Source organism: Lemur catta, chromosome 11 (genome assembly GCF_020740605.2).
Source record: "Lemur catta isolate mLemCat1 chromosome 11, mLemCat1.pri, whole genome shotgun sequence".
NCBI classification, from domain to species: domain Eukaryota; kingdom Metazoa; phylum Chordata; class Mammalia; order Primates; family Lemuridae; genus Lemur; species Lemur catta.
Genome location: NC_059138.1, coordinates 46,472,427 through 46,499,223, shown reverse-complemented (window position 1 = coordinate 46,499,223; position 26,797 = coordinate 46,472,427). Strand labels below are relative to the sequence as shown.

Here is a 26,797-nt window from a genome sequence, read left to right as displayed (position 1 = left end):
CAAAATAGATTATGAAGTACTTTAGAAATGATGATAAGAAATTTAGATTGTTAACTGAGTAATATCTGAGCAAAGAAAGAAAAGAATCCCAGTAATCAACAAGATAACAAATCCAACCAAAATGTTAGTAATTACTCTTTATGGAAATGGATACCATTAGAAAAGACTATTAAACTTACATTTATTATGAAAGACTATTAAACTTACACTGACTTAAACTTACTCTCATTAAATCACCTTCCAAAAGGGCCTTTGTACACAAAAATTTATTTTACTTATGTTAGATTTTTAAATTTTTATTATTATTATTCACTCTGGAACTCTAGAAAGTTTAGAGTACAGACCCTTCTAAGTATGAGAACATTTAGCATGAATTTTATAAAAATAATTTTTATTAATATTTAACAGAAGACAGATTGACAAAATAAGGCCCATACTGTCTCAACAACTAACAATCAATAGCTAGGAAAGTATGAGAGGACAGTTTGCCTTTAAAAAAAAATAATTATATATATATATATATAAAACCTCTTACATTATAAACTTTAAATAAGAATAGATCACTTAGCCTTTCCATAGCCAATGTGAAGATAGAACTGTAGAATGGGACTGCCCAGTAATTGCTCTAGAAATTCAGGTGTCAGGATAATGTTAATTGTAAGGGTGATAGATTTACTGATCTGGAATACTTTTATGTGACTACTTTGTAAAAAGATATATGTGAAAAAGAAAGCACATGAAACAAAAAGAATACTCACAATAAGAGCTTAATGATAAAAATGAAGGTATATCCAAGAATTTTTAGGGCTTTTATAATTTTGACATGGACCTGAAATGCATTTATAAAGTCATCATATGTCATTTCAATATGTACTAAATTCTTGTTTATACTTGTGTTATATTTTGTTTTTAATTCCCTAGATTAAATATAACAGCCTTTGCCCAAGTTTATGACCATTTGCATTGAATTATCTAGAGGTTCCTAAATGAATGACAATCAGTCTTGAGACTAAAAGCTTTCCAGCAGACATGAATGATTAATTGCCACCATTTCTGGATTTTTCTTTTATATATGACATGTTTCCCCTGAAATTAACTAATATTACTAGAAGGGAAAGATAAGTAAAGCAGCAATAAATTATTCTGCCCAATATAGTTAGGAGTCATTGGAATTGCTTGGGGGATTTTATATTAAAATTTTATCTTAAAATTTAGATGAGAGATTTGGATTAATATTGTCTAGGGGTATACATCCACTGTCCTCCAAGCCACCACTAACATCTTGGCTTATCTACCACCATCACTGTATTCATATAATATGGAACTGTTGGAAGGATGAAAAACAAATATTAAGAATGAAAACATAAACAATTATTTCTAAACTAGTCTACATTTAGCCCACATTGGAGACAGTGATTTTTTAGAGCTATTTGCCTTTTCAATCTGCCTTTATATCTCAAAAATATAAAATGCTACTTTTAACTATTTTCCCTGTCCAAAAAAAAAAAAAGAAGAACAAAGAAAAGATTCCTTTCTAAGATGGGTTTTTCTAACGCTTTTAGTTGCTTAGTCTAGCATGTCATCATGCTGAGATTTGGATGAGGGAAATAGATCCAGAACACCCAAATGTTAAAATTTCAGAATCACTATTTCATAATAAAGACTAATTTAGAAAACTATGAGCCATGTTCTATGACAATTTTTACCTCTCTTCATTAAATTCTCACATTTTCTCAAGATGATCTCTCAACTTGTGTCACAGTTCTTTCCACCCTACGCTGCTTAGGTCTATTGTCTACATCAATTCCTCTCCCTCAACTTTATGTACAACAGAGACTAAATGGATAGATGGAGAATGAAGGACTCAAGTCCTTGCTAATGCCACTGGAAAGTCTAAAATGAAAGTTTCTGCCACGTAATGCTTTATGGAATTTTCATTACTTCAGTTGTCCCAGCCTCATCCAAAGGACTATATAGCGCTGAATCTCTTAGAGAACTTAATTGGCATAAAACAATGTTTCATCTTTGTCCATAGATTGTGTGGCCAGTATCCTACACCAGAAGAGATGAATGCAAGTGGGCTGGAAAAGATATCCTGGTAAGCATCAGTCTCAAATTATTATACAGGTTGAGTAACCTTTATTAGAAATTCTTGGGACCAGAGTGTTTCAGATTTCTGATTTTTTCAGATTTTAGAATGTCTGTGTCTGTATAATAAGATATGTTGCAGATGAATCCCAAGTCTAAAAATGAAAGTTATTTATGTTTCATATACATCTTATACACATAATCTGAAGGTAATTTTATTTTTCCCTTGGGGATGCTGAAAAAATTGTGTATTATACTCTTGCATTTTGACTGTAACCCATCACATGAGGTCAGGTGTGGAATTTTCCATTTGTGGTGTCATATAGGTGCTCAAAAATTTTGGTTTTGGAGCATTGCAGATTATGGGTTTTTGAATAAAGGGTGCTCAACCTATAGTAATTACGTAAATAATTTATTACTCTGTCATTTATTTTTGTTCATTGTTCTATTAAATACCATGTTTTACTTGTGGACTTAATCACTGAGAAAAAAATAATACTATTCAATTCTGGAAGCATTGACAGATTTATGTAAAGAAAGTGTGTGACAATAATAATATTCCTAAATAAATAAAAAATATAGTCCCTTTGGAGATTTATATATGCAAAAGATAATTAACAAAATATAATTTTATGGCATATATACTTATATTCAATAAATCAACTCCTTTTACAAGTTAATTTTCATATGTTAATTCTTCTTGAATTCTTCTTGAATGATACGTTTCTATTTCTGAGTCTTGATTAAATTACTTCTCTCTCCTTTCTGTTTCTTCTCATTCCTTTTCCTTCATTTCTTTCCCTTTCCTTTCCTTTTCCTTCTTCTTCTTCATTTCCTCCTTTCTTCCTTCTTTCCTTCCATGCACTCATTCCTTAAATAAATATGGATTGAAAAATGACCAAGTAACAGGCATTGTCCTAAGCACTGTGGAACAAAAGATGAGTAGTGAGCAATGCCTACATTGGTTTTACCATTGTAAAAAGATAGAGACCATTTTTCCTAAGGTAAATTGTCAATAAAATTAAGTGAGCTTAATTTTGAGGTATAGTCAAGGATTTGCACAGATCATGAAAAGTAATTATAATCATTTGCATAAATTAATTAAAATGAATTACAGAATTAAAAATATAATTTCATTTTATTTATGTTTTATTGACATTTTGGGATATCTAAAACACTAAGAAATAGTTTTAAAAGTTTTTTCTGTTTTGAAGTATTAGCATTTAAAAGAAATTTATCCTATGTATTACCTAAAGACATAAATCTATCTGTATATATGTGCATAGAAATATAGATATTTTCAAGGGACCACCTGAATGATTTTAGCAGCTACCTAAAATGACGTATACATTTAGGATTTAGAGTTGGAATTGGAGTTTCTGGGAAAAGAATGCCTCAATCTAGTAGCAATGTTGGCTATAGGTGAAGGAAGTTAGATAAAGGAGTGCAAGGCACAGGTATTCCCCATTTGTAATACCGACATATTTTAGCAAACATGGGGAGTTCATCCTTGAAAATTACATATTAAATGTGATAAATTATGTTAAAAAATATCCGTGACACTTGTTCAAGATGGCAAGGTGATTTGTGCTATCAAATATTATCCATTCTATCTAACTATCTAGCTATATCTTTGCACCCATTAAGCATCCCTACTTTATCCCCCCTCTCTCCACTATTTTTCCCAGCCTCTGGTAACCATCATTCTACTTTCTGTCTACATGAGATCAATTGTTTCCAATATTTAGCTATAATCGACAATTAAGTTAGGATATATTTTAAAATAACTAAAAGAGTAGAATTGGAATGTTCATAACACAAAGAAATGCTAAATAGTTGAGGTGATGGATTGCCTGATTACCCTGATGTGATTACTTTACATTTTATGCCTGTAACAAAACATTACATGTACCCTATAAAAAGATATGCAACTATTAATATTGTGTACCCATAATAATTAAAAAATTAATAAATAAATAAATTTAACAAAAAGGATAAGGCAGACTTTATTCAGGGGACTGCTACAATGGAGTTTTATAGTAGCAAGGGGGTGACAGAGCTTAAATCTGAACACAAAAACCAGTGATTTATAGCCCAGAAGAAGGGTAGGAATTACTGGATGGAAAATTACTATGAGGGAACATCAGGGCTAATGGGAATGCTGGCTAAATGGGTTTGACAGGATTATTACTGAAGGCAGGCCAGGGTGATAGATATTGACAATGGGGAAGTAAGGAATCTGATCATATATCAAGGGCGGGATATATTTTCGAAACTGACCCAGCAGGATTTTTGCTAAAACTGTACTAAGCAGAGATGTGCGCAGAAACCCCAAATTTACAGCCACCATGAGAAGAGAGTTCAGAAGAGTCTGAGTAGAGTTAGGTCAATTGTAAGTCACATTACACCTTCATAGTACTGTAAATATTTTTCTGGTTATGTAACTATCAGTGTACCAAAAACAGTGTGTTTGGCTGGGCGCAGTGGCTCACGCCTGTAATCCTAGCCCTCTGGGAGGCCGAGGCGGGTGGATCTCTCGAGGTCAGGAGTTCGAGACCAGCCTGAGCGAGACCCCATCTCTACTAAAAATAGAAATAAAAATTATCTGAACAACTAAAAATACGTATAGAAAAAATTAGCCGGACATGGTGGCGCATGCCTGTAGTCCCAGCTACTCGGGAGGCTGAGGCAGTAGGATCGCTTAAGCCCAGGAGTCTGAGGTTGCTGTGAGCTAGGCTGATGCCACGGCACTCACTCTAGCCTGGGCAACAAAGTGAGACTCTGTCTCAAAAAAAAAAAAAACAAAAAAAATTTAAAAAAATGTATTCTTCTATCAAATTTTATACTATCGCAAACTGATGCTTATGTTGAAACATTTGGAAAGGAGTAAATAGAAAACGCCATGAAGTAGGAGTCCAAAGAGGTTAAGAATTTGATGGCGGTAGCCCCACTTACCCGTTAAATGTACTGAGCAAGTACCTTAACTGTATTTCAGCTTTAGTATCCTATATATTAAATGGGACAATATTAACATCAAAATACCAGAGTTACTATTGCCAAATTATGTTGAAAATTTTCAGTGTAATGATAGCAGAGGATGAATAAAAATGGCTGTCTTACCTGTATACATCTGTTACTTTTAAGAACACAGACTTCCCCCTTTCTATTAAAGTCTAAAAGGTGAAGACAGAGAAACTTAACAATTATAGACAATCTTTCCTATACCAAGCACTATGATAATTTTCATAGCATTTTTAATGTAGTTTTAGTAGTGATCAGGAAATAAAATGATTACTCCTATTTTCTTGATCAGGAAATAAAATGATTCAGAACATTCATTAAAAATGTTTACATTAAAATTTTTTTAATGTATTGGCTACTATGCTAGAAGTTGAGATGAAAATTTCTGTGTCCCTGATGATGTTTTTGATGTTGATTATAATGTTTGAATTTGAACTTGCCCATTTACACACAGATAATAGATTTGAGCAAATATCTTACTTTTTCTGGATCATCAAAAGTGTTAGTAGAATAATATCCACCTCAAAGAATTTCTGTAAGGCTCAAAGGAACACAAGTGAATTTATATAACTGTAATATTAACTGTTAACAACATTAATGATATAATTATTAACCATAATTCTTATTATTGGTATATATAATAAAATTGAATGGACAATTTCTAACTGCAAATATTGTTAGTGAAATTAGTTTGGTACTCTTTAATGATCATGACCACTGCAGTGTTGCATTGTTCTAAATTTGGTTTGATCTGAAATGGAAGGTAATAATCACATTTACCTACTTATCTCTAAAATCATCTGGATATTATAATAAGCACCAAAGTCAAGTACTAAGCATATTTGATTCCATGATTGAATCAACTCAATTACTGAGATAGCAGAAATTTTTGTGTTTGTGATTTCCATAATTATTCACCTTGATGCATTTCTTTCATCTTTTATGGAACTCTCTCTCTCTCTCTCTCTCTCTCTCTCATTCTGTTATTAATACTGAAAGATGAGGGAATCTGGTGTTAGCCCAAATGCAGGTAGTTCAGTGTCTGCAATAAACTCATGGGCCACAGTGCCCTATGAATAAGGTAATCACTTGATGATGACTTCAGAGGTATCCTTTCTAAGAAGAAGGGTTGGTTACCTTATTATACTTTCTATTCTTACTAAAAATGCTTATGGATTTTTAAAGGAACTAAAACATGGAGTTTGCTAAATCTGATACAGTGGCATGTGAGGCATGTGATCATTTCATAGCACCTCATAATAAAGATTCTTAAATTATGCCCCATATGTTATGATAAAGATAGGTACATTGAGAGATATATATATTTTTAAAATTCAGTGGTATGACAATATTAGTCTTATTAATCTTTTACAAAATCAATTAATTAATGTAACATTATAAAATATTTGTGCTTTTGTATTTCTTCATATCCTGCATTAAATCAATTCTAGATTTTGAATTTTCTGCATTAATATTTAACAAAGGAAACACAAGAGTTTTTATATATCTTGTTTTAAGGAAAAATGTATATTCCCTATAGCTTTACTTATCATTAAAATGTATTTCATATTATTTATCTGGTAACCCATATTTTTCTTTTAATATTGCTTTTCATTAGTTTTTATTCAAGACATATTTTATACATTTAGAATTTTATTAAAGTTCATTTTATTTTTCAATTAACCTCATTTAAGTAATATTACAATTTATATATTCAATGCACTTAAATAGCACGCATAGCATTCATTGGTTTTTTTTTTTTAAACTTTAATTTACAGACCTATTTTTTGTTTTGCATTTCTTTCTTAATATATGATTTTAGAAATGGCTATCAGATGACTTCCTGGGATTTATTCCTTAATAAACACAAGAAAATAATAGTATTATTATTTTTAACAATGATTTAAATAACCAATAAGAAAGAAATATTAGGAGGAAGGAAGTTTTTTTCAAATTCAACACCTGATTTGCAAAGTGACACATGGACGGTTTGATGGAAATTCTGCACTGTTATCTTGAGTAAATAATAGTTGTGACTTACGGGCAATAATTCTTTTCAAAGCGCTCTTGTAATGCTGAAAACCACAAGAATGAGGCTTGAGTGGTTTTTGCAGCCATCAGGGCTCCAAGATAGAATTGTGACCAAAATAGGAACTGACCTGAACATTTATAGTAAAGTAAACTAACAGCCCCCTTGTGTGTTCTCTCTGGTTTCTAAAGCCTGGGTTTACCATTTCCCTATTGGTTTCCTCAAAAAGTCCACTGCAAATGAAGTATTTTTAAACTAATCATGGGGGGAAGTGCTGTTTTCTTAGCACCAGATTCAGATGCAAGGATACAACAGGAAAAGTCAGGCCAAGACACTAGCTAATTTTATTTCTCCGGAGTGGGTCATTCTTAAGTCTGGTTAAGAGAATGCTCTATTCCTATGGCTAAGACAGCACAGTTACTGGGAAGTCAGGACATGCCACTGGACTGAACCCACATAGTTCCTATGTCACTGAGTATGGTTTCATACAGGAAAGTGAACCTTCTCACCATTCTCCCTTGCAGCTGAGACAATACAACCCATCACTACTCTCTGCTCAGTTTTACATCAAATACATATATTAAATCAGCAACTGTAATCTGAGCAACTATTTCACAAAGAATGGACTTTGTGGTAAAGAGGGAATCTACAGCCTGAGACACAGGCTCGTGCTCTCTCTTTCTCTGGATAGATAGATGATAGATATATAGATACAGGGTGTATGTGTGTGTGTGTGCATAAATAAAATGTGTGTGTGCATGCATAAATAAAATGTGTGTGTGCATGCAGATGATGACATTTCTAAAAAGGTCATTAATCTAAATATATTTTTACTTTGTAGAAGTGAATATATAGAATATAAAACATATCATCATATTAATATGACTTTTTTACTTAATGTAGGTTCTGAACCTTTAAATTCCTATGGCATTTCTAGCATTAAATGAGTGAAATACTCATGAACTTTTCCATTGCTGCTACTTGAGTAGTTATTTTTTTAAAAAATGTAATACAGTGTATATAATACTATTGGATAAAGACTCTGAATAAGAAGATAAATTCAATCCAGATATCTGTATTCTAAGTGCCATTATTCACCTTTACTCTCATTTTTGATATTTTTCTAGTGCTTAAAATCCACTTTGTTATTCACAATAACACTTCTATTGAAGGATTAACTTCCTTGACCCTGTTTTGCAAATGAAAACTGAATACATGCTAAGCTGGTAAAAGAATCTGTTTTGAATCAATAGCTCTCTGAATCTTCTTTGTTTATCCTACTAAACCATCTCTTTTTGCACTAAATTTCAATAAAACCAAATGGCAACCGTATGACTGTTAGAAATATTTTGAACATCATTGGAAATCAAAATTTCAACCATCTGAGAGGAACAAAAAGAAAAAAGCAGATTCTCATAACATTCTGATTCTTGGATACATTTCAAAGTGTAGTCGAATGTACCTGAACTTTGGGACATTTTTTAAATTCTTGAGGGATTTATTTTTATGTTTTTGTCCTTAGTGGTTGTTCATTTTAATAACTGTGATATATTATATCATATGCATCACCTTTACCATGGCTCAAATTTCAGGACCTCAACAACACTAATTTTTTTGCCAAGTGAATACAATTGAGAATTTAAGGCTGCACATGCATTTTAAGTTGCAGTATATTCCAAAATACACATGACAACCCTTGAATGTCATTACCTTTTCAAAAGTCAAATTGAACAAAATTTTTGACAGAGGTCAAAACTGATTTTTTAATTTTATTTTAGGTGTATCAAAACATGATAAAAATTTATTAAGTGGAAACAGAATTACCTTCAAATTTGGGAGTCTACAAAAATCATAAGGTTTCATGAAATCTCAAATTCCTTATGTATAATTGTTGGAAGACAATATTTCATGGGTCTCTCACACTTCCTCACATCTTATGAGCAGGGGCATGGACTGCCTTTGTTGCAGACTATTTTTTAAGGATGTTTATACAGTTAAGAGCCTTGGAAGATAGTGTCTCCCTCTGAAGCAAAAACCTGGTTTGCAAATAGCTTTGGGAAATAGAGACAGTGTCTCCCTCTGGAGCACAGGACAGGTATGCTAACTGTCCATTATAATGAACATAATATCTCCTTCAAGATCTACAGGCCAGCGTGCTGTACCTATTAAAAAATATTCAGGTTTTCTCATCCAAGGTTCTTATCCTATAGTACAACTCACTGTATATATAGGTGTCACCGAGCCCTCTTCCCACTGCCTGATGGGAACAGCACAAGAAATGCTGGTTCTCTGGCTACTTCTATTTCTGTGAGTAATGAAGTCCTTTATATGTGACCCCAGAGCCACATATCTTCTGTCAGTGTCCTTGAAAGCATGTCAGGCTAACTTGTTATCTTACGAGTAAGGTCAAGCTCCAGACCCTTTGCAGTTTTTGACAATATTGATTATAAGGTTTTGTGGACATTCTAGATGATCTCACAAATGAAAGTCTATGATCTATTTATTCATTTTTAAGTATAATTCCCCTGATTAAATTTGATGACACTTCAGTTATACAGATAACTGATTTTTTATGAAAGCCAGAGACAATTTTATCTTACTAAAAGTCACAGGAATGACTGTATCTTTTCACATGCATGTTCCTGTGTATGCATGTGTATTTCTGCTTGAAGATAAATATCAGGCAAGCTGAACTGAATGATTAGAGTTTAAATTAAGCATTCAGAAGTAATAATAACAGCTAATACTTTTTGAGAGCTTACTATTTACCTGATATTGATCTAAATGCATTTCTAATATTAATTCATTTAGGTGACTCATATTTGGTTGCAAGTAAACATTTTTTTTTTAAATAATTTGAAAAACCAATTGTGTGTGTTAGGTAGAATATACATGACAAATAAAACTTTGCCATCAAATTTATTTTATAAATTAGGCATTATTCATATTTTAGGTAATATGTTTTACTAATAAAGCAAAGTAAGTTGCTAAATATTATGTCTGAATTGCCATGAACCAAGTTCCAGATGTATATATGCACTTAGTTTTTTGGAAATTTTTTAGAGTCAGAATAAAAATTTAAATGTAATTTAATTGCTTATTTGCAAAGTAGCGTTAGCACTTGAAATAGTAACATTTTATAAAAACTTTCAGAAGATTTGGGATGTTTGAGTTGTGTTCATTTTACTGGAAAGTTCAACTATACCTTTAAGTGGCTGAGAAGAAGGTCAAATATTTGGCACTGGTTAACAAATTATTATTTAGATTTGATTGGACACCATAATTCCCTCATGCATCAGTATATATGCTTTTAGAATATGGTAAGTATGTTATACTCCGGAACATTCATTATCATGACTTGGACAGTTCCTCTGGGAAAAGGATTTGGGCCCATGTCTTCTGACTTCGTAGTTAGCAAGTTGATCCAAGTCCCACTGACATGTAATTTTTAACACTTGTCTTTGGTATGCTGTTTGTTTAGGTGCTTAATAATATTTATAAATGGATTTCTACTCATTTCTGAGGTATATTGACCATCATAGCATATATTTAACATGAACTCTGGGAATATTTTCCTTAGATATGCTCTGTCTCAAGACAAATATGTTGTGGTCAACTTTTTATTGCTTTTCTCTAATTTAATTTGGAAGCAATAAAAAATCATTTGTAGCAATAAAGAATCACTGCCTTCTTATGTCCACAGGGCATCATGAAAATTTCCCAAAGTTGTGTTTGTGTTATTTCATTGTAAAGTATATCTATGTACACATTTTAATGGTGGTAAGGAAAACAGAGTGCAAAATTATGGTATCTCTAAAAACTTGACAGTATTCCTGGAGACTGAGAATCTTAACATTGGTTTTGGGTTTAAGTGCAGACAATTCTTGAAGCTTCTCGTTATTACATTCCTAAATTAGGTGCTGCATATACTATCCCATCATATAGTATTAGTATTATAGACCATATGTATGCATATGTCTGTGCATATATGTGTTCCCATGTATTCAATGTTAAAAGAGTCTGTCTTTCACTACCTTCAACCTTCTTTGGGTCAATCTGGGTGACTTAAAGTAGACCCTTGTGCCTTTTGCCATGGAGCTCCACAAAGATCAGGAGTAGGCCTTGTGAAAGCTAAAGAGTAAGATGTGGTGGAAACCAGAGGAGCTGCCGGCCCAGGTACTGCCCCATGCTAACAAAGTGCCCAGCTGATCAGACCAATCTGGAGAGTGTTATGGTTGCAGCTTAATTTATGCCTCCCAAATCTCATGGAAATTTTTTTTATAGCCAAGCTTAACCAACCTTAACCAACCTACAGGAAAGAGAACTCAAGCAAAGGTATTTCAATCTTATCTAAGTTAATACAGTACAAATCCATCACAACTATTGACAAATAGTTGCTGTCTTTGCTGTTTTATTGAGACAGCGAATCATGGTATTTACCACTTTGATAACGAAAGTGATTATAATTTATAGTCCTTCACTGTTTGAGGACTGGAGTTTCGTGAAAATTCTAATGAACAATATGTAATTTCCATTTGTAACAGAAATGGGCGTTGATTAATATTCAAAACCAATTTTTTCAAATTTACTTCTGGTTAGCACCAAGTACATGCTTAAATACTGCTAACTATATCCTTAGAAAGACTGAACAAGTCATTGAGTTCTTGGCATAATGTGTGGAATAACATAGTATGTGGAATATTGTGAGTTAAGCAGTCATGAAAATATCCAAACCAATAGAGATGGTTGATTATTTTAAGAATAGGATAACCAGTTACTTATCAATTAACAAGTGCTAGGCTTCATGCTAAGTGCTTCACATGGATGTGCCATTAATCTCATTTCTCATTAAGGAGACTGAGGCTCAAAGACTCTAAGTAACTTTCTGATGGTCACACAGCAAATGGAAGATGCCTGAGTAACTCTAACCCATGTCTTTATTTTATTTATTTATTTATTTTTTGAGACAGAGTCTCACTCTATTGCCTGGGCTAGAGTGCCGTGGCGTCAGCCTTGCTCACAGCAACCTCAAGCTCCTGGGCGTAAGCAATCCTTCTGCCTCAGCCTCCCGAGTAGCTGGGACTACAGGCATGCACTACCATGCTCATCTAATTTTTTGTATATATTTTTAGTTGTCCACCTAATTTCTTTCTATTTTTAGTAGAGACGGGGTCTCGCTCTTGCTCAGGCTGGTCTCGAACTCCTGACCTCGAGTGATCCACCCGCCTTGGCCTCCCAGAGTGCTAGGATCTAACTTAATTTAAGGCCTAAGATTAACAAAATCAACTACCTCCATGGTATTTCTATTTTATCATTCGGACCTTTTTATTTTTTCCCTTTATGTTTTCTTAAACTTTTTAAAAATACCTTTTCAAATGTAAAGACCTTAGAATAAGTAACATCTTCATTAAATATTAATAGAAATAAATTTCAAAAATCCAAAGTTCTAAATTGTAATTGTATTCAGAAATTATTTCTACAAGTTAATACATATATCTATATATATGTATGTGTATGCATATATATGTACACATATATGTGTGTGTAAATTTAGGAAGAATATTATATATAGATATTATTTGAACATATATTCAGTAAAAATATTCCAGAAAATAAAATTTTTGTGAAAGTTTCTCCTTAATATTTAGTATGTACAAAGCAGAAGATCATAACTTGGCTGATTAGGGACAAAAATATGCAATCATATGTGTTCTGTTGGCCAAAATATTTTAAGCAATAATAATTTCATTGTCTTTTGATTAAGCAGTGTGGGTCCTCCAATAACCCACATACTCATTGTCTCTTTAATGTTTGTATTACTTTGTTAAGGCTATCATAGTAGAGTATCACATACTGGGTGGCTTAAACAGAAATCTGTTTTCTCGCAGTTCTGGAGGCTGGAAGTCTAAGATCAAGGAGTCAGCAGTGTGGGTTTTCCCTGCGTCTTCTCTCCTTGGCTTGCAGATAGATAGATGCCCAGACTCTCGCTGCCTCTTCACATGGTTGTCTTTCTGTGCTCCTGATGTTTCCCTATATGTCCAATTTTTTTCTTCTTATAAATCCACTAGCCAGAATGGATTGGGCTTCACCCTAAGGGCCTCATTTTAACTTAGTAACCTCTTTAAAGGCCCTATCTTCAAATACAATCATATTCCGAGGTACTCATGGTTAGGGCTTCAAGGGATAAATTTATTTTATGACAGAATTCTGCCCATGACAGGGTCTTATAATTCTGCTTTGATAATTCAGTGACACTTTAAGAACTTGACTTATTTTCAGCCCTTTTTATACTGTAAACATTCTTTTTTCCTAATGTTCTATTTTTTAAGCCACTTTTAAAGCGACTAAACTTTAAGCCACTAAGAAAGAAAAGAAAAAAAGTAAACATGTGGAATATGCTGTAGGCACTTGCTTTTGAATAAGTCTGATATATTGGTATCGATGTTACAAATACTTAACTTGGTTAAGGAGTCTCCAATTATCAAAAGATCTGTTAATAGAATATTGTATGTTATCAACTATGTAACAGTCTTTAGTACTTTGGACATTAAGGACTCCAACCAATATATTAATTTTTGATATTAGAGAAGGCAGAGGGTAGAACTGAGATGTGTATGAATGAAATCAAGCATTTCTCTACAACATGGGCTACATTTTTTCTTTCCTTCCCCAAGGCTACACCTCATATGCAATTAAAGATGCAGTTCATCTTTCTTATTTGAGTAATGGTTATGACACGATACGTGTTAAATATGTCAAATAATCTTATCCACAATAAATTTCTTTAGATTGTAACTCATCCTACTTGATGTAAATCAATGACTTGGTTGCTCTAAGACAATGAGCACTAAGTATTCAAAACCTTGCATAAAATTGGAAACCACAGAATATAATTTTTGAAATCAGAGTAAGGATCATGACTACTTAATAGTTTTTATGGTTTGGCAGAAAACACATTTAGGTAGATTTCAACATAATATTTTATAATTGTCTGCGTTCATTGGAATATGAGAAGAAACGTTATGCTAGGTGCATAAAATGGACCACAAGCAAATCATGCTAATGAATGGTACAAATATGAAGATTAGTTAGATTGATAGTAGGATATAAAAGAAAACATAGGCCTAAAATTAGATATCATAAGCTTCTATCAAAGCTCTTTTAAACAGTAGAAGAGAGCCACATTGGTCAGCTTTTGCAAAAATTATCAGTGATAGTGCCTATGTGTATAATCGTTTTGACCGAGTTGGAAGGTTTCAAGTGATTTGAAAAAGAAGTGTTTACAGAATATTGAACAGAATTTCTAGAACTTCAAAACAAATAGTCTTTCTAGAGAGTGAAGCAGTCAAATGAGGCACTTAACTAAAATGAGCATTTAAGGAAAATGATTTGGGAGCCTTGTACAGAGATTCTTCATTTAATTTATCACGTCATTCAAGCCACTTTAAAATTTATTTTTCAGTTATCATAGGTTTAATGGTGATAAAGTTCAATTAACATGAATATGCTTATGTACCTAAATAACTACCTATAAGGTAACACCAACCTTTTGTCTTAGTCGAACGTGTAATTTTTTAAAAATCTCTGAAATTAGTTTTAAAAAGCATTAACATGGAAAGGTCGATTGGTTTTATTATGCCATTATTATTCTAAATAGTGAAGGTAAAAGTGTCTCCCAAAATGGACAGGTCAGCCTACTCCTCAATTTAAAAGGTCTATGTTAAAAAATTCCAAGTCACAAATTCAACATTAGATGGATATTATAATTACATATGGTTATATCTCAGTTTTGTTAGATATGCTTTTTCAAAGAAGAGATTTCTAACATCCTTTAGTGAATAGTGAAGTATTAGGAAGACACTATTATGGATGATTGGATCACAGCTGTAATAGCACAATGTTAAAAGAAAAAAAGACTAAACATTATTGCCAGATAAGTATGGAACAGCTTAAAAAGAGGGAGGGATATAGTGAGTGACAGGAACAATTTCATGGATTACTGCTTTGGCACGAAGATTCTAGTGTTCAGCTAGCTTGCCAAATAAATTGACCAAAGAAAAAGAAAGTCAACAGATAAACTGCAGGAATTAAGCTTATTAATGGGTTTTCATGCATAAATGTATCCACCCAGCATGATAGAAAAGGGTTTCCTTTGCTTTCCCGGCTGCTAGAATATATATTAAAATATTTTTACATAAACTGCTGATAGGATAGAGATTTTTTTTTTCTTTTTAAATGAATTCTCACTGACCTGTGGCAATGCTGTACTCTACCTATTCATTTTGGACTGATTTATATTTGAACCAGAACAAGTTGTTTGATTTAATCATGAACTGAATATATTGGAATAGAGATTGTTCATATTCACAAGTCTTCTCTCCTTTCTTCTCTTCTCTTATTTAGAGTAAAATTTCACTGTTCCATCCATAATTTAAGAACATGCAAGGAGGTAATTGGAATTGGAGGTAAATCATATTCTTTTGTAGAAAGTATAATTATCGGAAGTTAGTTAAAAACACCTCAGTTCTGTTTTAATTTTCATGCATGGAGCAGTTGTTTTGACAGATGGATGGACTTTATTTTTGTAACCGTCCAGGAAAAGTCTGTGTAACACAGTCTAATCAGTCCTACATATCTGTAATGTTTGTTTTTGAATCCTTGTGTTTTTGGCTTCTATATCTTTTTCTAGAAGTAGACATTTTTTTTTCTAAATTTGTTTTTCAAGGCTAATATTTTTATGCATAATTCCTCTATCCATTTGATCTGAAAAGACTAGAATCCCTTTAAAAAATGTAAATGGTTTGTCACTAAGGATGATGAATTGTTCCTCAGGTGTGGCCTTGGGTTTTACTTACTTTTACTTCTAAGCTAATAATTTATAATGCAGTTTCTCTGGAGTAAATTTCAGTAAAGGAAGAGGTCAATATGGTTGCCTGACTCTGGGGAAGCCAACTTGTTGCTAAACTTGTCTTTGTACATCAAGTTAAATTCCAAAAAGGATCAAGGTTTGAAAAATGAATTCATTTTGAACTGATTCCACTCTCTCTTTATTACATTGTAAATCCTCCAGTGCTGAGCAAAACGGTGCAGTAGTTTAAGGCCAAAAATTACATTACATTCTGAGTTTCAGAATCGTTATGGTTCAAGGAAAGGTCAGAAACACTCTTCTTCTGCCTCCCTAGAGCAGAAATGTGTGAAGTGTGTTTCCTTTTTCTGCCACGCTTCCCTCTTTTTAGAGGTATATCCATGCTGCTTCCAAATAAAATCAATATCCTGTTTTGGAACATTCAGAACCTTGGCAGCAACAAGCTAGAGAATGAAGGCAAATGAATGACAGGATTGATACTCTTTTATGTAGGTTTTCTGTTAAGAACAAAGCCTTACTGACAATGTCTCTTTCAAGTTTTTGGTTCTTCTCTGTCCAGTTCTTTTAATTCACTTTCTTCCTCCATTGTTTTCAATGAGTCTCCTCCCTGTTATTTTTAACCAGTTTTCAAAGTATTTCCTTCCATTCCTTTGTTTCATTCCTAGCACCTTTATACTCTCTAAGCCCAAGAAATTTCTCTCCATTCCATTTGCATCAACCTCCACTTTCAAACAATGCTGAGCTAGCCCCCAAGGCATGGCAACAATAGAAACTGCTGCCAATTGGGAGAGTTCAGTGGGGAACTAAAGGGAATCATTCCAGGCCTTAGGCCAATAGGGTGGGTCTAACTGCTTTGTAACACAGATAGACTCCCATTATCAGCATTCTCAGTAGGACCTTTTGCCAAGTTTCTCAGATATACTCCTGTGATTGATTTTGTTCCATCAGCTTTGTAGAAGAATTGTCATACTATAGTGGTTCTTCTTTAACAGTTAATAGAGAAAAAATTAAAATTATGATATGCAGTGTGCCCCAATTCCATAGTTTTTAAGAACGCTGAGAGTTTTTCAGTCCTCAGTTATAATCTGCTAATTCCTTGGGAGGACAGAAGTAGTCTCTCTAATAAATTGCTAATCAGTTATTCAATCTATAAGAGATAAAGAACCCACAAATTCTGTAATATTAGGATTCATAACAGTTGCAGAGGTAGAATGAGCCTTTGTGACAAGTATTCCTACTCATAAAATATTTTCTTCCTTTTTATTATGGAGAACTAAGTTCTATTCTTAAATTTCTAAGAGGCACTCAGTTGTCACTGATAGAATTAGAGAATTTGGGTTTGTGGACAAAATTACATGCATATCTTTAAAGGTCTGGCAGGCAAACTAAAACCCTTTTCTTTTCTAAAATGAAAAAGATATACATCTGGGCCTGCCACTATTATTTAATAGAATATCCATTTGCTTACCAATATATCCACAGCCAATTTCTTGGTTTCAACATATGGTGCTGAAACTGGTTATTTATAATCGTGAATACTATAATATTGAGTCCACAATCAGGGATGATTATCTTTATATAAAAGCAGAATATGTGGGCACCTACATGTTGAAAATGTTTCAAAGTAAACATTTTCCTGAAAATGGCTTCTTTGCAAATGACTGAATTTTTTTAAGAGTACAAATAAATCCTTTGGGTAAGACTCATGAATGCCTCATTTGTAAATGAGTTTATCAGATGTTTCCCTTTCCACAACCTCTTTCCTCTGCCCAAGCATTCATGCCCTATTCTCTTGGGGAAGGAGAAACAGAATGAAGAGTTTGTTGCTAAGAGTAGTGGACGTTAAGTTGTATCTGTTTCACAGTTTTACCTAGGATGTACCCTGTTCAAAATGAAACATGGATGAGATCCACATACCCTTTAAGCTGGGGAATTTTTCCTCAGAACAACTTGCAAAATCAATTTACCTCAGAGAGTAATTTTATATGCTATAATGCCTTGCCAGACAAAAGAAAAACTCAGAATCTGTGTAGCAAGACAGTGGAAGAACTTATATGTTTATTATAGTTACCCTGAAAATACTCTTCATATATTAATAATGCATAAGGAGTCATAACTGGAAACTTTTGCATTTCACTTTAAATAGGCCTAATTCATCTTTAGGAAAATATATTTAAAGAACATCATCAGGGTCCATTCTAGAAAAATCAGTGATTAGGGACAGGACAGGAAGTATTTGAATTTAAATATTAATTAAAATGTTCAAGTTTGATTGCCTACTCCTTCTGTCATGGGGGCAATGGAATTGAGACCAAAATAGTCAGCTGCAAATATAGAATACAAATGTCATGTGCTCAAACTATTGTAACAACTCAGTGATAAATTCCAAGTGACTACATAACTCCAAATACACTCTGAGCTTTCTACCTGAAAAGTCTCAAGTCATAGAGAATGACTGGGGATATAACACACTTAGAAGTGCCAGGACTAACCCAATCGTCTATTATGTTTGCCATTCTTGCTTGCACTATCGTCAGATTTTGATCTTTATCTGCATTTGTGGTTACATATTTGGTTCTTAATTCCAAGTGTTTATAGGAAAAAAAAAAACTAGTTAAGAAAGTCTCTGACCAACAGCAAAATAATTTCAATGTAGTTTTTATTATTTAGCATATGAATACTCATTTGGATATTGTCAAAATAGGTTACTAATTATGTTTAAACTTTGTGTATAATGGAAGATCATATTATCTTTTATTTTTGTTTTCTTTTCCTAAAATTACACTCAAAGCTGATTTTGCAAGGAAATTTTCAACATCCTGTTTGTTTATTTAATTTATTAAGTAATTAAATAATTTTCTACTCTCCTCATTTCTGGAAAAGTCACCTGTGATTAGTGGTTATCTAAAACATTTATCCCATTTTTGTATAAACAAATTAAAAATAGTTTTAATAAAAGAGTTATGGAAGGACATATCATATGTGTCCCCACCAAGAGTAAGATATTTTTATTTTTAATGCATATAGTGATATAAGCAAAACAACAGAATAATAAGCAAGCCCTAAAAATGTTGTGAAAGGGATGCCAAAGAAACCAAAAAAGAATAAGAAAGAAATTTGTTCAAGCATGCCTAGCCCCCTAGAGGATACCTCAGTCATGCTGACTGCTAAAACTCACTGGTTTTCCTTTTGTCTTACAGAAAGAATGTGCTAATTTCATCAAGGTACTTAAGGCATATAATCAGACTCACTTGTATGCCTGTGGAACTGGGGCTTTTCATCCAATTTGCACCTACATTGAAATTGGACATCATCCTGAGGTAAATCTGGCTTTTAAAAAAAATGGTGTTTGTCCATGACCCCTTCCTATTCAAATGCTTCATGACTCATTTCTTCAGCTTATTTTGCTTCTGGTTCACTATTCAGTGAAACCTACTTCAAATTCAGATGCTGTTATTAATTTTAATCTGTGAATGCAAAAAGAATGAGACTATCACTCAACAATAACCATGAAACAGGAGGAAAGAAGGAAGAAAGCATTTGTTTTCACCCTGGATTACAGAGTCCAACCCATTTTGCATATGCAGCAGATGTCAGCAGGCTGAATGTGTACTGTTTTCTCTTTCATTTATATATTGCCAGCTTTCCCTTCCATTTCCACCCTCAGCCTGAAGTGTCTGCCACCCAGTTGTTTCTTCTGCCTAGGGATTAAGAAAGGATGCCATAAATATGCACAATGATGTGCTCTCATGTTTGATCCAAACTATGCACATTTGTGTGCTTACTCAGCTAAGCTTTGCTTTTTTTATATTAATATTTTTGGTTATTACTTTGGTGATCTGGAAGAGAAAAAACAGAAAATAATTTTCTTTTATTTGTCTATTACTTCTGAAAGATGTTTTAGTGAGAAAATTTAGTGTTTAAGTAAATTTGAGTAAAAATAGAAGGAAAAATTGCTAATATTGAAAGAAGTTTGGTGCATTTGGCTTATAAGTAGCCTTCAAGTATAAACCCTTGTATGATTTTTGGCACAAAATCCTAAGAAGAACAAAAGCTTTCATGTGGTGAGAAAATCATTTGTGATAGAATTTTTTTTTGAAATTGGAATTCAGATGTACCCAACAAATAAAGGACATATTCTCCCAATATTTCCGTAATCCTAAAGATAAAATATAACTTGTAGGTTAGTCATTTCTTTATAACTTAGTATTTTCACTCTCTCTCTCTAAATTTCATAAAGTTTCCTAAAATGATACAACTGTGTCTTTTGATCAAATGGATTAGAAATCAAAAAAGTTTGTGTTGTACCTTCTTTGTATAAGAAGGCACCTTAGAGACTATGTGGTTTCTAGATTGAACACAATTATTTATCGTTATTGATAAACCTGAGAAGATTTAGACATTTTCCCAAGGTCTCGCCAGTTTCGGCAATTCCCCCTCCCACATCAGCCTATTCCTCCTACCACATCCTTCGTCTCCTCTTCCTCACAAGCCACATACATGTACTGTTTTTGCTGACATATTCAAGAATGGTAAGTAAAAAGTGACTTTAGAAAAGGCAGTTCTACTTAAATTTCTTGTTTTATGTAGATGCAATTAGGAATATGTTTATGCACATGGTCCTGGAGACATTGTACACTTAATTTGTTGCATCATGGAGTTAAATTGCTCCCCCTTTGCTATCTTCTCAGTTATTTCCTATGATAATAAGTAAGGTATCCTAAAACTTGGGCCCAGGGTTATCGTAACACTTTTCTGTATTCTGGAGATAGCTCCAGAGAGCTCCTTCCACATCGTATTGCACTTTTTACATCTGTCAGGAATGATACTGTACATGATTGGCAATGGAGTTAGGAATGCTCAGCTTCTAGCACAGACTAGGACTTTGGGATTACATACGGCTTCAAATCTTGCTGTACAACTTACTAGCTGTAGAGCACTAGAAAAATTACTTAACTTCTCTGAGACTCTGTCTCATAATATGCAAAACAAACTAAACAAACCCATTTGATCATCAGTGTCCATAACCTTTAAATGAGAGGTTGAGTAATTATATCTGTCTTCCAGCCCTCCTAGAAGGATATGATTCATTGTCTTTTCCTTTTTTTCCTATATAAATGCAAGGAGTTTTAATCCCAACATTGTTAGATGATGGGCCATGTCCTTTAGCCTCAGGAGGCTTTTATCCAACCTCAATTTCATACTGACTGCTTGATCTGGTGCAAATTATTTATTTTCTCTGCATCTATGTTTCTAAGCTTAAAGTTGTAATAAAAATGGTCTCTACCTCATATAGTTGTGAGAGTTAAACATTGTCTAATAGATAGGAGGTACTGAAAAAAGTAAAAATATTAGAAAATATACATATTTTAAAATAAAAATCTGTCTTTTTAAATATAAAATATAAATCTTCATGTCAGGCTAAAAGCTGTTGCTGTTTTGCTTGCTAGTAATTGTCACCTAGCTTCTTAAATGTTTCACACTTCATTAGAGGTTGTAAATTATGGCAGTGGGCTCTCATGGTTGCTGGGTGATTCTGCACTTAATTTCTCCCATTTTTAAATTTTTTGCTTACATGGTGATGATCACTTAAATTAAAATGTTGTATGTTGTTTCTACACTTTTATCATTCTTCCCAAAATGTTCATTTATTTTTTTCCTTTCTGAAGTCGCTATTTAATAGAATTAACAGCATATTCCCTCTTCTACTCATCAGCTGCTCATTCCTGCCTTATGGGTGGGAAGGTGGGGGCATGAAGAGGTACAAGTTCTGGAGCCAGACTACTTACCCAGCAGAACCCCCACCAAAATAATAAATAAATAAAGCTTCCCATCTGAGCTCTTTGAGGTGAGAGATCGAAGTGCAAGTATTTTCCTGAGATTCTGAAACTCAGAGCCTTTAAGAGAGGTCGTCCTTTAGAAGCTCAGTGATTTCCATTTGCTTGACAACTATAGACTAGGAAATACTGTTCCAGACTGTTTAGGAGGTCAGAAGGAAGATGATTATGCAATTATCTGGGGAATCTGGAGCAGTCTAGACAGTCAATCTAGGAAATTCTGGAAAAGATATTATCATATAGCTTGTCTAGACTACATCAAATTTAATTTTCAATGTTTAAACTGCCTCAAGAGAGAATCTGCTTTAAATTGATCTATACTGATACTTAAAACACTACCCTTGGATTTGAGAAGTTATGCTGCTTGTGAAGTTGAGGAAAAGAGCTTATGCTTCATATTTTTAGGAAAAGAATAACAGTAATAAAAGGATTGGAAAAGTAAAGTATAATAGCCATCAGGACAGAGGCCAGAGTTGTTAGGTTAGAGTTCATAAACTCTCATCAAGTTTGAATGTATCAAGTTTTATTTACAAGGATGACTTCTCAAATAAAGGACACATCTCATCTTTCCCTAAATTCAAGGTTAGAAGTTGCATATATACTTTGCTGTTAACTGCCCCACACTATATGAAATAATGAAAGATGATTTTCCTTTTAAAAATTTGTACAGTCTTTACATATTAAAAATAATTTTATCATAGAAAAAAGAACATTTTACTTTTTGCTTTTATCAAGACTCTTATGGACATTTTAACATTTTTTTGGTGTTCTTCCTTCAAAATAACTTATTGTCTTACACCATGTTCCCAAAAATGTTGAAAACCCATTGTCAAAAAATGACATATGGCCTTACCATTCTAGATTGTAGAATGCCACAAAAGTAAAGACTCACCTTTGAAACAAATCAAGGCCATCTTCATCATTTAATATCTTTGGATCTTACAGGAGGAAATCAATAGTCACTTTTAAGTAATAACATAACAGTTGCAAAACAACCTTCAAGTTAGCTTTCTAGTTACAAAAATAAACCTCTTTTACTCTCCTAGCATCTTAATAGCTATACAGTCATGAGTCATCTAAATGACCAGGATAGGATCTGAGAAATGTATCCTTAGGTGGTTTCATCATTGTGGGAATATCATAGAGTGTGCTTATATAAACATAGATGGTATAGCCTACACACCTAGGCTATATGTTATAGCCTATTGCTCCAAGGCTACAAACCTACACAGCATGTTACTGAGTACCGAATACTGTAGACCACTGTAACACAATGGTAAATATTTGAGCATCTAAACATATCTAAACACAGAAAAGGTAATGTAGTATGCTACAATATTACAATGGTTAATAAGTCACTAGGCAGCAGGAATTTTTAAGATCTATTCTAACCTTATGTGACTATCATCCTATATGAGGTCCATCATTGACCAAAATGCCATTATGCAGCACTTGACTGTATTTACACTCCTGAATAGTGTATTCCAAAATCTACTTTTGCTGTATTGTGAATGCCTTCTGACCACAAAGAGTATGTCATTGATTGCTGTATTAAACAGATTTTCTGTTTCCTGTGGTACATTTGGGAATTGGTAGACATATTAATTAACTCCAGTTCTGTAAGATGTGTGTCAATCAATTCCTGGGTATCTGCCAATAACAGTTGACACTGCAGATAACTGCCAGTGAGGTCATATACTTCATACATATGTGTGTGTTTATCATAAAATCCACACAGAGTACATAGAAAAAATGATTCAGAGCTAGACTACAGATGAGTTTTGAATTGTAAGCTCTCAGTATCCATGCCATTCAAATGAAAAACATAAGTCATCCTTAAGAGGTGGAATATTCCCAAATGGTTTATAGTATGTGATATTTCCCCTTCAAATTGACATCTGCTGATTTTTTAAAAGTATGAATTTAGGAGGAGTATGAGTTTTTGAAGAAGTCTCTGGATGTTTTCTCAAATTCCAAATGGGCCTTTTCTATGTACAGGCAGGAAGTCTAAAGAAAGGAGGACCCAGATGAGAACTGGAAGGTATTAACTCTATAAATACTCTCATAATGTCATGATCTCAATTTATGATAGAACCAAGGGACATTAAGAAATGCAATGAGGCTAAATGGCTATCTCTAAGGTCATTTCTACAATGAAAACTAATATATCTACATATAAAATGAAATGTTTTATCTGGTTCTTCCTTTCCACCAAGAATAGGAGTGTGCTCTTATGCAGAACTTTAAAGCAAATACTGTTAGTAACAGTTTCCAAGGCCAAAATGTTATTTAAGTAATAGGCAGTGCTCTTTTCACTAATTTATACATCTAATCTAATGCCTTCTAATTGATTTATCTCTCCCGATTTATTATGCTATTTAGTCTAATGAAGCACAGGTTTATTTCTTAAGAATTGATACTAAAGCTGAGAAATTCAGATATCTTGGGAAAACAATGAGGAACTGCTTTTGGGTAGGTAGCACCTTTCCATCTTTCTTAGATCATCCATTGGAGTCTATATTTACTTTGTAGTAAGCTAGCTTAGGTGAGAAAAGTCAAGATTCATGGCCAATTCTTTCTTAGCTATTCATTGTCTCCATCAGAGACAGTGCGTTCTTCATTTGCACTAGCACTACTGACCTGAGGCCAAAGGTAATTAGAGTAAGTCCGCAGGGGTTCCTAGATTTTTCTTTCCTAGTCTTTCAATACTTGAATCACATTAGAAGGCAGACCTGTACAAGTTACTATGCTTAATAAACAGTATCATTATTTATGCTCAAAAATAAGTATTAAAATGATCTGCTGTTCATATTTATATTTGAGGAGAAGCTTCACAGTGCATAAATTCTGAGAGAATGTAAGAGCTCACCAATGTATTTTTCCATTAATTATTAAAATTCTGAACTCTTAATATTATCAATAAGGCTACTTCTCAAAATTAATAGAACTAGTGCCCAAATGAGGGAAGAAGGGGATCTAAGTTATGATTAGAAACAAGGATAGATTAAAAAGATAAAAAATGGTAAATAAAAAAGAAAAAGTTAGAGACCCCCAAATCCAAATAAGCATCCCCCACACCCTTAATTAAAATGTTTCAAATTGCTATTTTATTTTTTGACTTGATTTCCCTGAATATTTGTTATATAAACACAATAGTTATGAGATTAGCATTTCTTTACCCTCTATCACTTCTTTGGTTCAATTCTAAGAAGTTTTTTTTACTTAAAATATTTCACAACTTTTTATTCCTAAGAAGAGTTACAGACAAAAATGGAAATATTAGCACATATTGTTCACCTATTGTCAGGTAAAGTATTTAGACAAATGTAAACAGTTTTCCTAGGGCCATATTGGTGCAAAGATGCCATTGTTAATCACTTACTAAGTGACTATATTATCTATAGTACTCCATTTTTGAATGACATCTTCATTCACAACAAATCAATGCAGATAAGGACTAGATCATATACAGCTAGTATTTGACAATTTTTTTCTATTCCTTATGGTCTATTAATGCCTAGTTTGGATCAAAGATCTTACATTTACTGGCGCCAGCCAGTCACTGGAGTTTTATATTCCCCAACTTACTCTTTCTTCTAGGCGTGCCTTCTTTTGATTGATTCTTTTGTACTCATTCCCCATATAATCAATTTTAAGAAGAAATTTTCTATCCATCAAAGCTTCAATTTATTTGTTATATATATTAAATTAAAAAAACATAAAATTATCATTAAACTCCATTATTGCCTGCTTACCTGTTTTGTACCTTTTCAACTTCTCTTTCATTTTCCTGCCATCATGAGCCTTTCTTTGCCCCTGGACTCTAGTTCTGTTTTTTTTTTTTTTTTTCCCTTTAGCTCCTTGTCTCCTTGTGAAAATAACTCCATTTTAAAACCAAAGTTTAAGATAGTGGACATGCAGGCATGGATATGCAGGTGAGAAGGAAGGTGTTAGTTTGACATTTTTGAAACTTCAGAGAAATAGCATAACAAACTTAGACTGAATTTCCACAAATCAGAATACATTCATCTCCTCTTGCAATGTGTTTCAAACGGGCATCAGCAAGTTATTTCTTAGACTTATTTTAAACTGTGATGATTTATTCAGATAATAATCTGAAAAATGATATAAGTACATTCTAAATAATTTTGATGGCCACCTCACAATCATGAAAAATCTTAAAATTTTAGTGCCCTCATTTGCCTGATGCTTATGATCATGTGAGTGCCAAGAATATCCATTTAATTATCTTGCGTTAATGAGAAAGAAACAGAGGCCGACGATATGCAAATGTTGTATTCTGCAAAATAAGGGCCAAAGTAAGGTCCGAGTGGACTGTATGAAGGAAGATTTCATTGTAGGTGAAATGGAAAAAATGGTGAGAGAATTAGATCATTGCAGAGCACAGGAAATGGTAGAACTGCCAGCCCCAGTGACTGTAGCTTCAGGGCAATAGAACCACATTCACATTGCAGAAAGTCATTTGCTTTTCAGTATACATAGCAAACTCATTTTCACATTGCATTACTATAGCTAATTTTAATTGTATTACTTTTCCAGTTTTGTGGTACTTAATTTTAAGCCTGAAGAGCATGTACTTTGTTACTGTTAAAGAATGTACATTGTAATGTAAGGTAACTCTCACAGCACAAATAGGAAGACACCTTGAAGTGGTTTTTAAGAATAGTGTAACCTAATTCCCTTTGTTCACAACTGAGGACACTCCCCTTGCCCTAGTATAATAACCTCTTTTCTGTGGGTCATCATGGCTCTCAGTTGCTCCAGACTTACCACATGTGCTCTGCATAATTTTAACACTGCTCTTTCCTTCACTGGATGAATGTCTCATGCAGTTAGAGCATGTCAATCATTGTCTTCCAAAGCCAAAGCCAGCTAACCTGTGGTTTGAAAAAATGAATAGAATGCATATTTCATAATAGAAACATCACCCTTCTA

At 33.3% G+C, this 26,797-nt stretch overlaps 1 protein-coding gene across 1 annotated transcript in view; it reads left to right on the top strand.

Moving 5' to 3' along the window:
- Positions 1 to 26,797, top strand: part of SEMA3A (semaphorin 3A) — a 203,286-nt gene that overhangs the window by 57,197 nt on the left and 119,292 nt on the right. The window contains exons 3-4 of the mRNA XM_045564699.1: positions 2,036 to 2,098; positions 19,205 to 19,324. Of these exons, the coding sequence (XP_045420655.1) occupies positions 2,036 to 2,098; positions 19,205 to 19,324 (183 nt within the window). The remainder of the gene's footprint in view (positions 1 to 2,035; positions 2,099 to 19,204; positions 19,325 to 26,797) is intronic.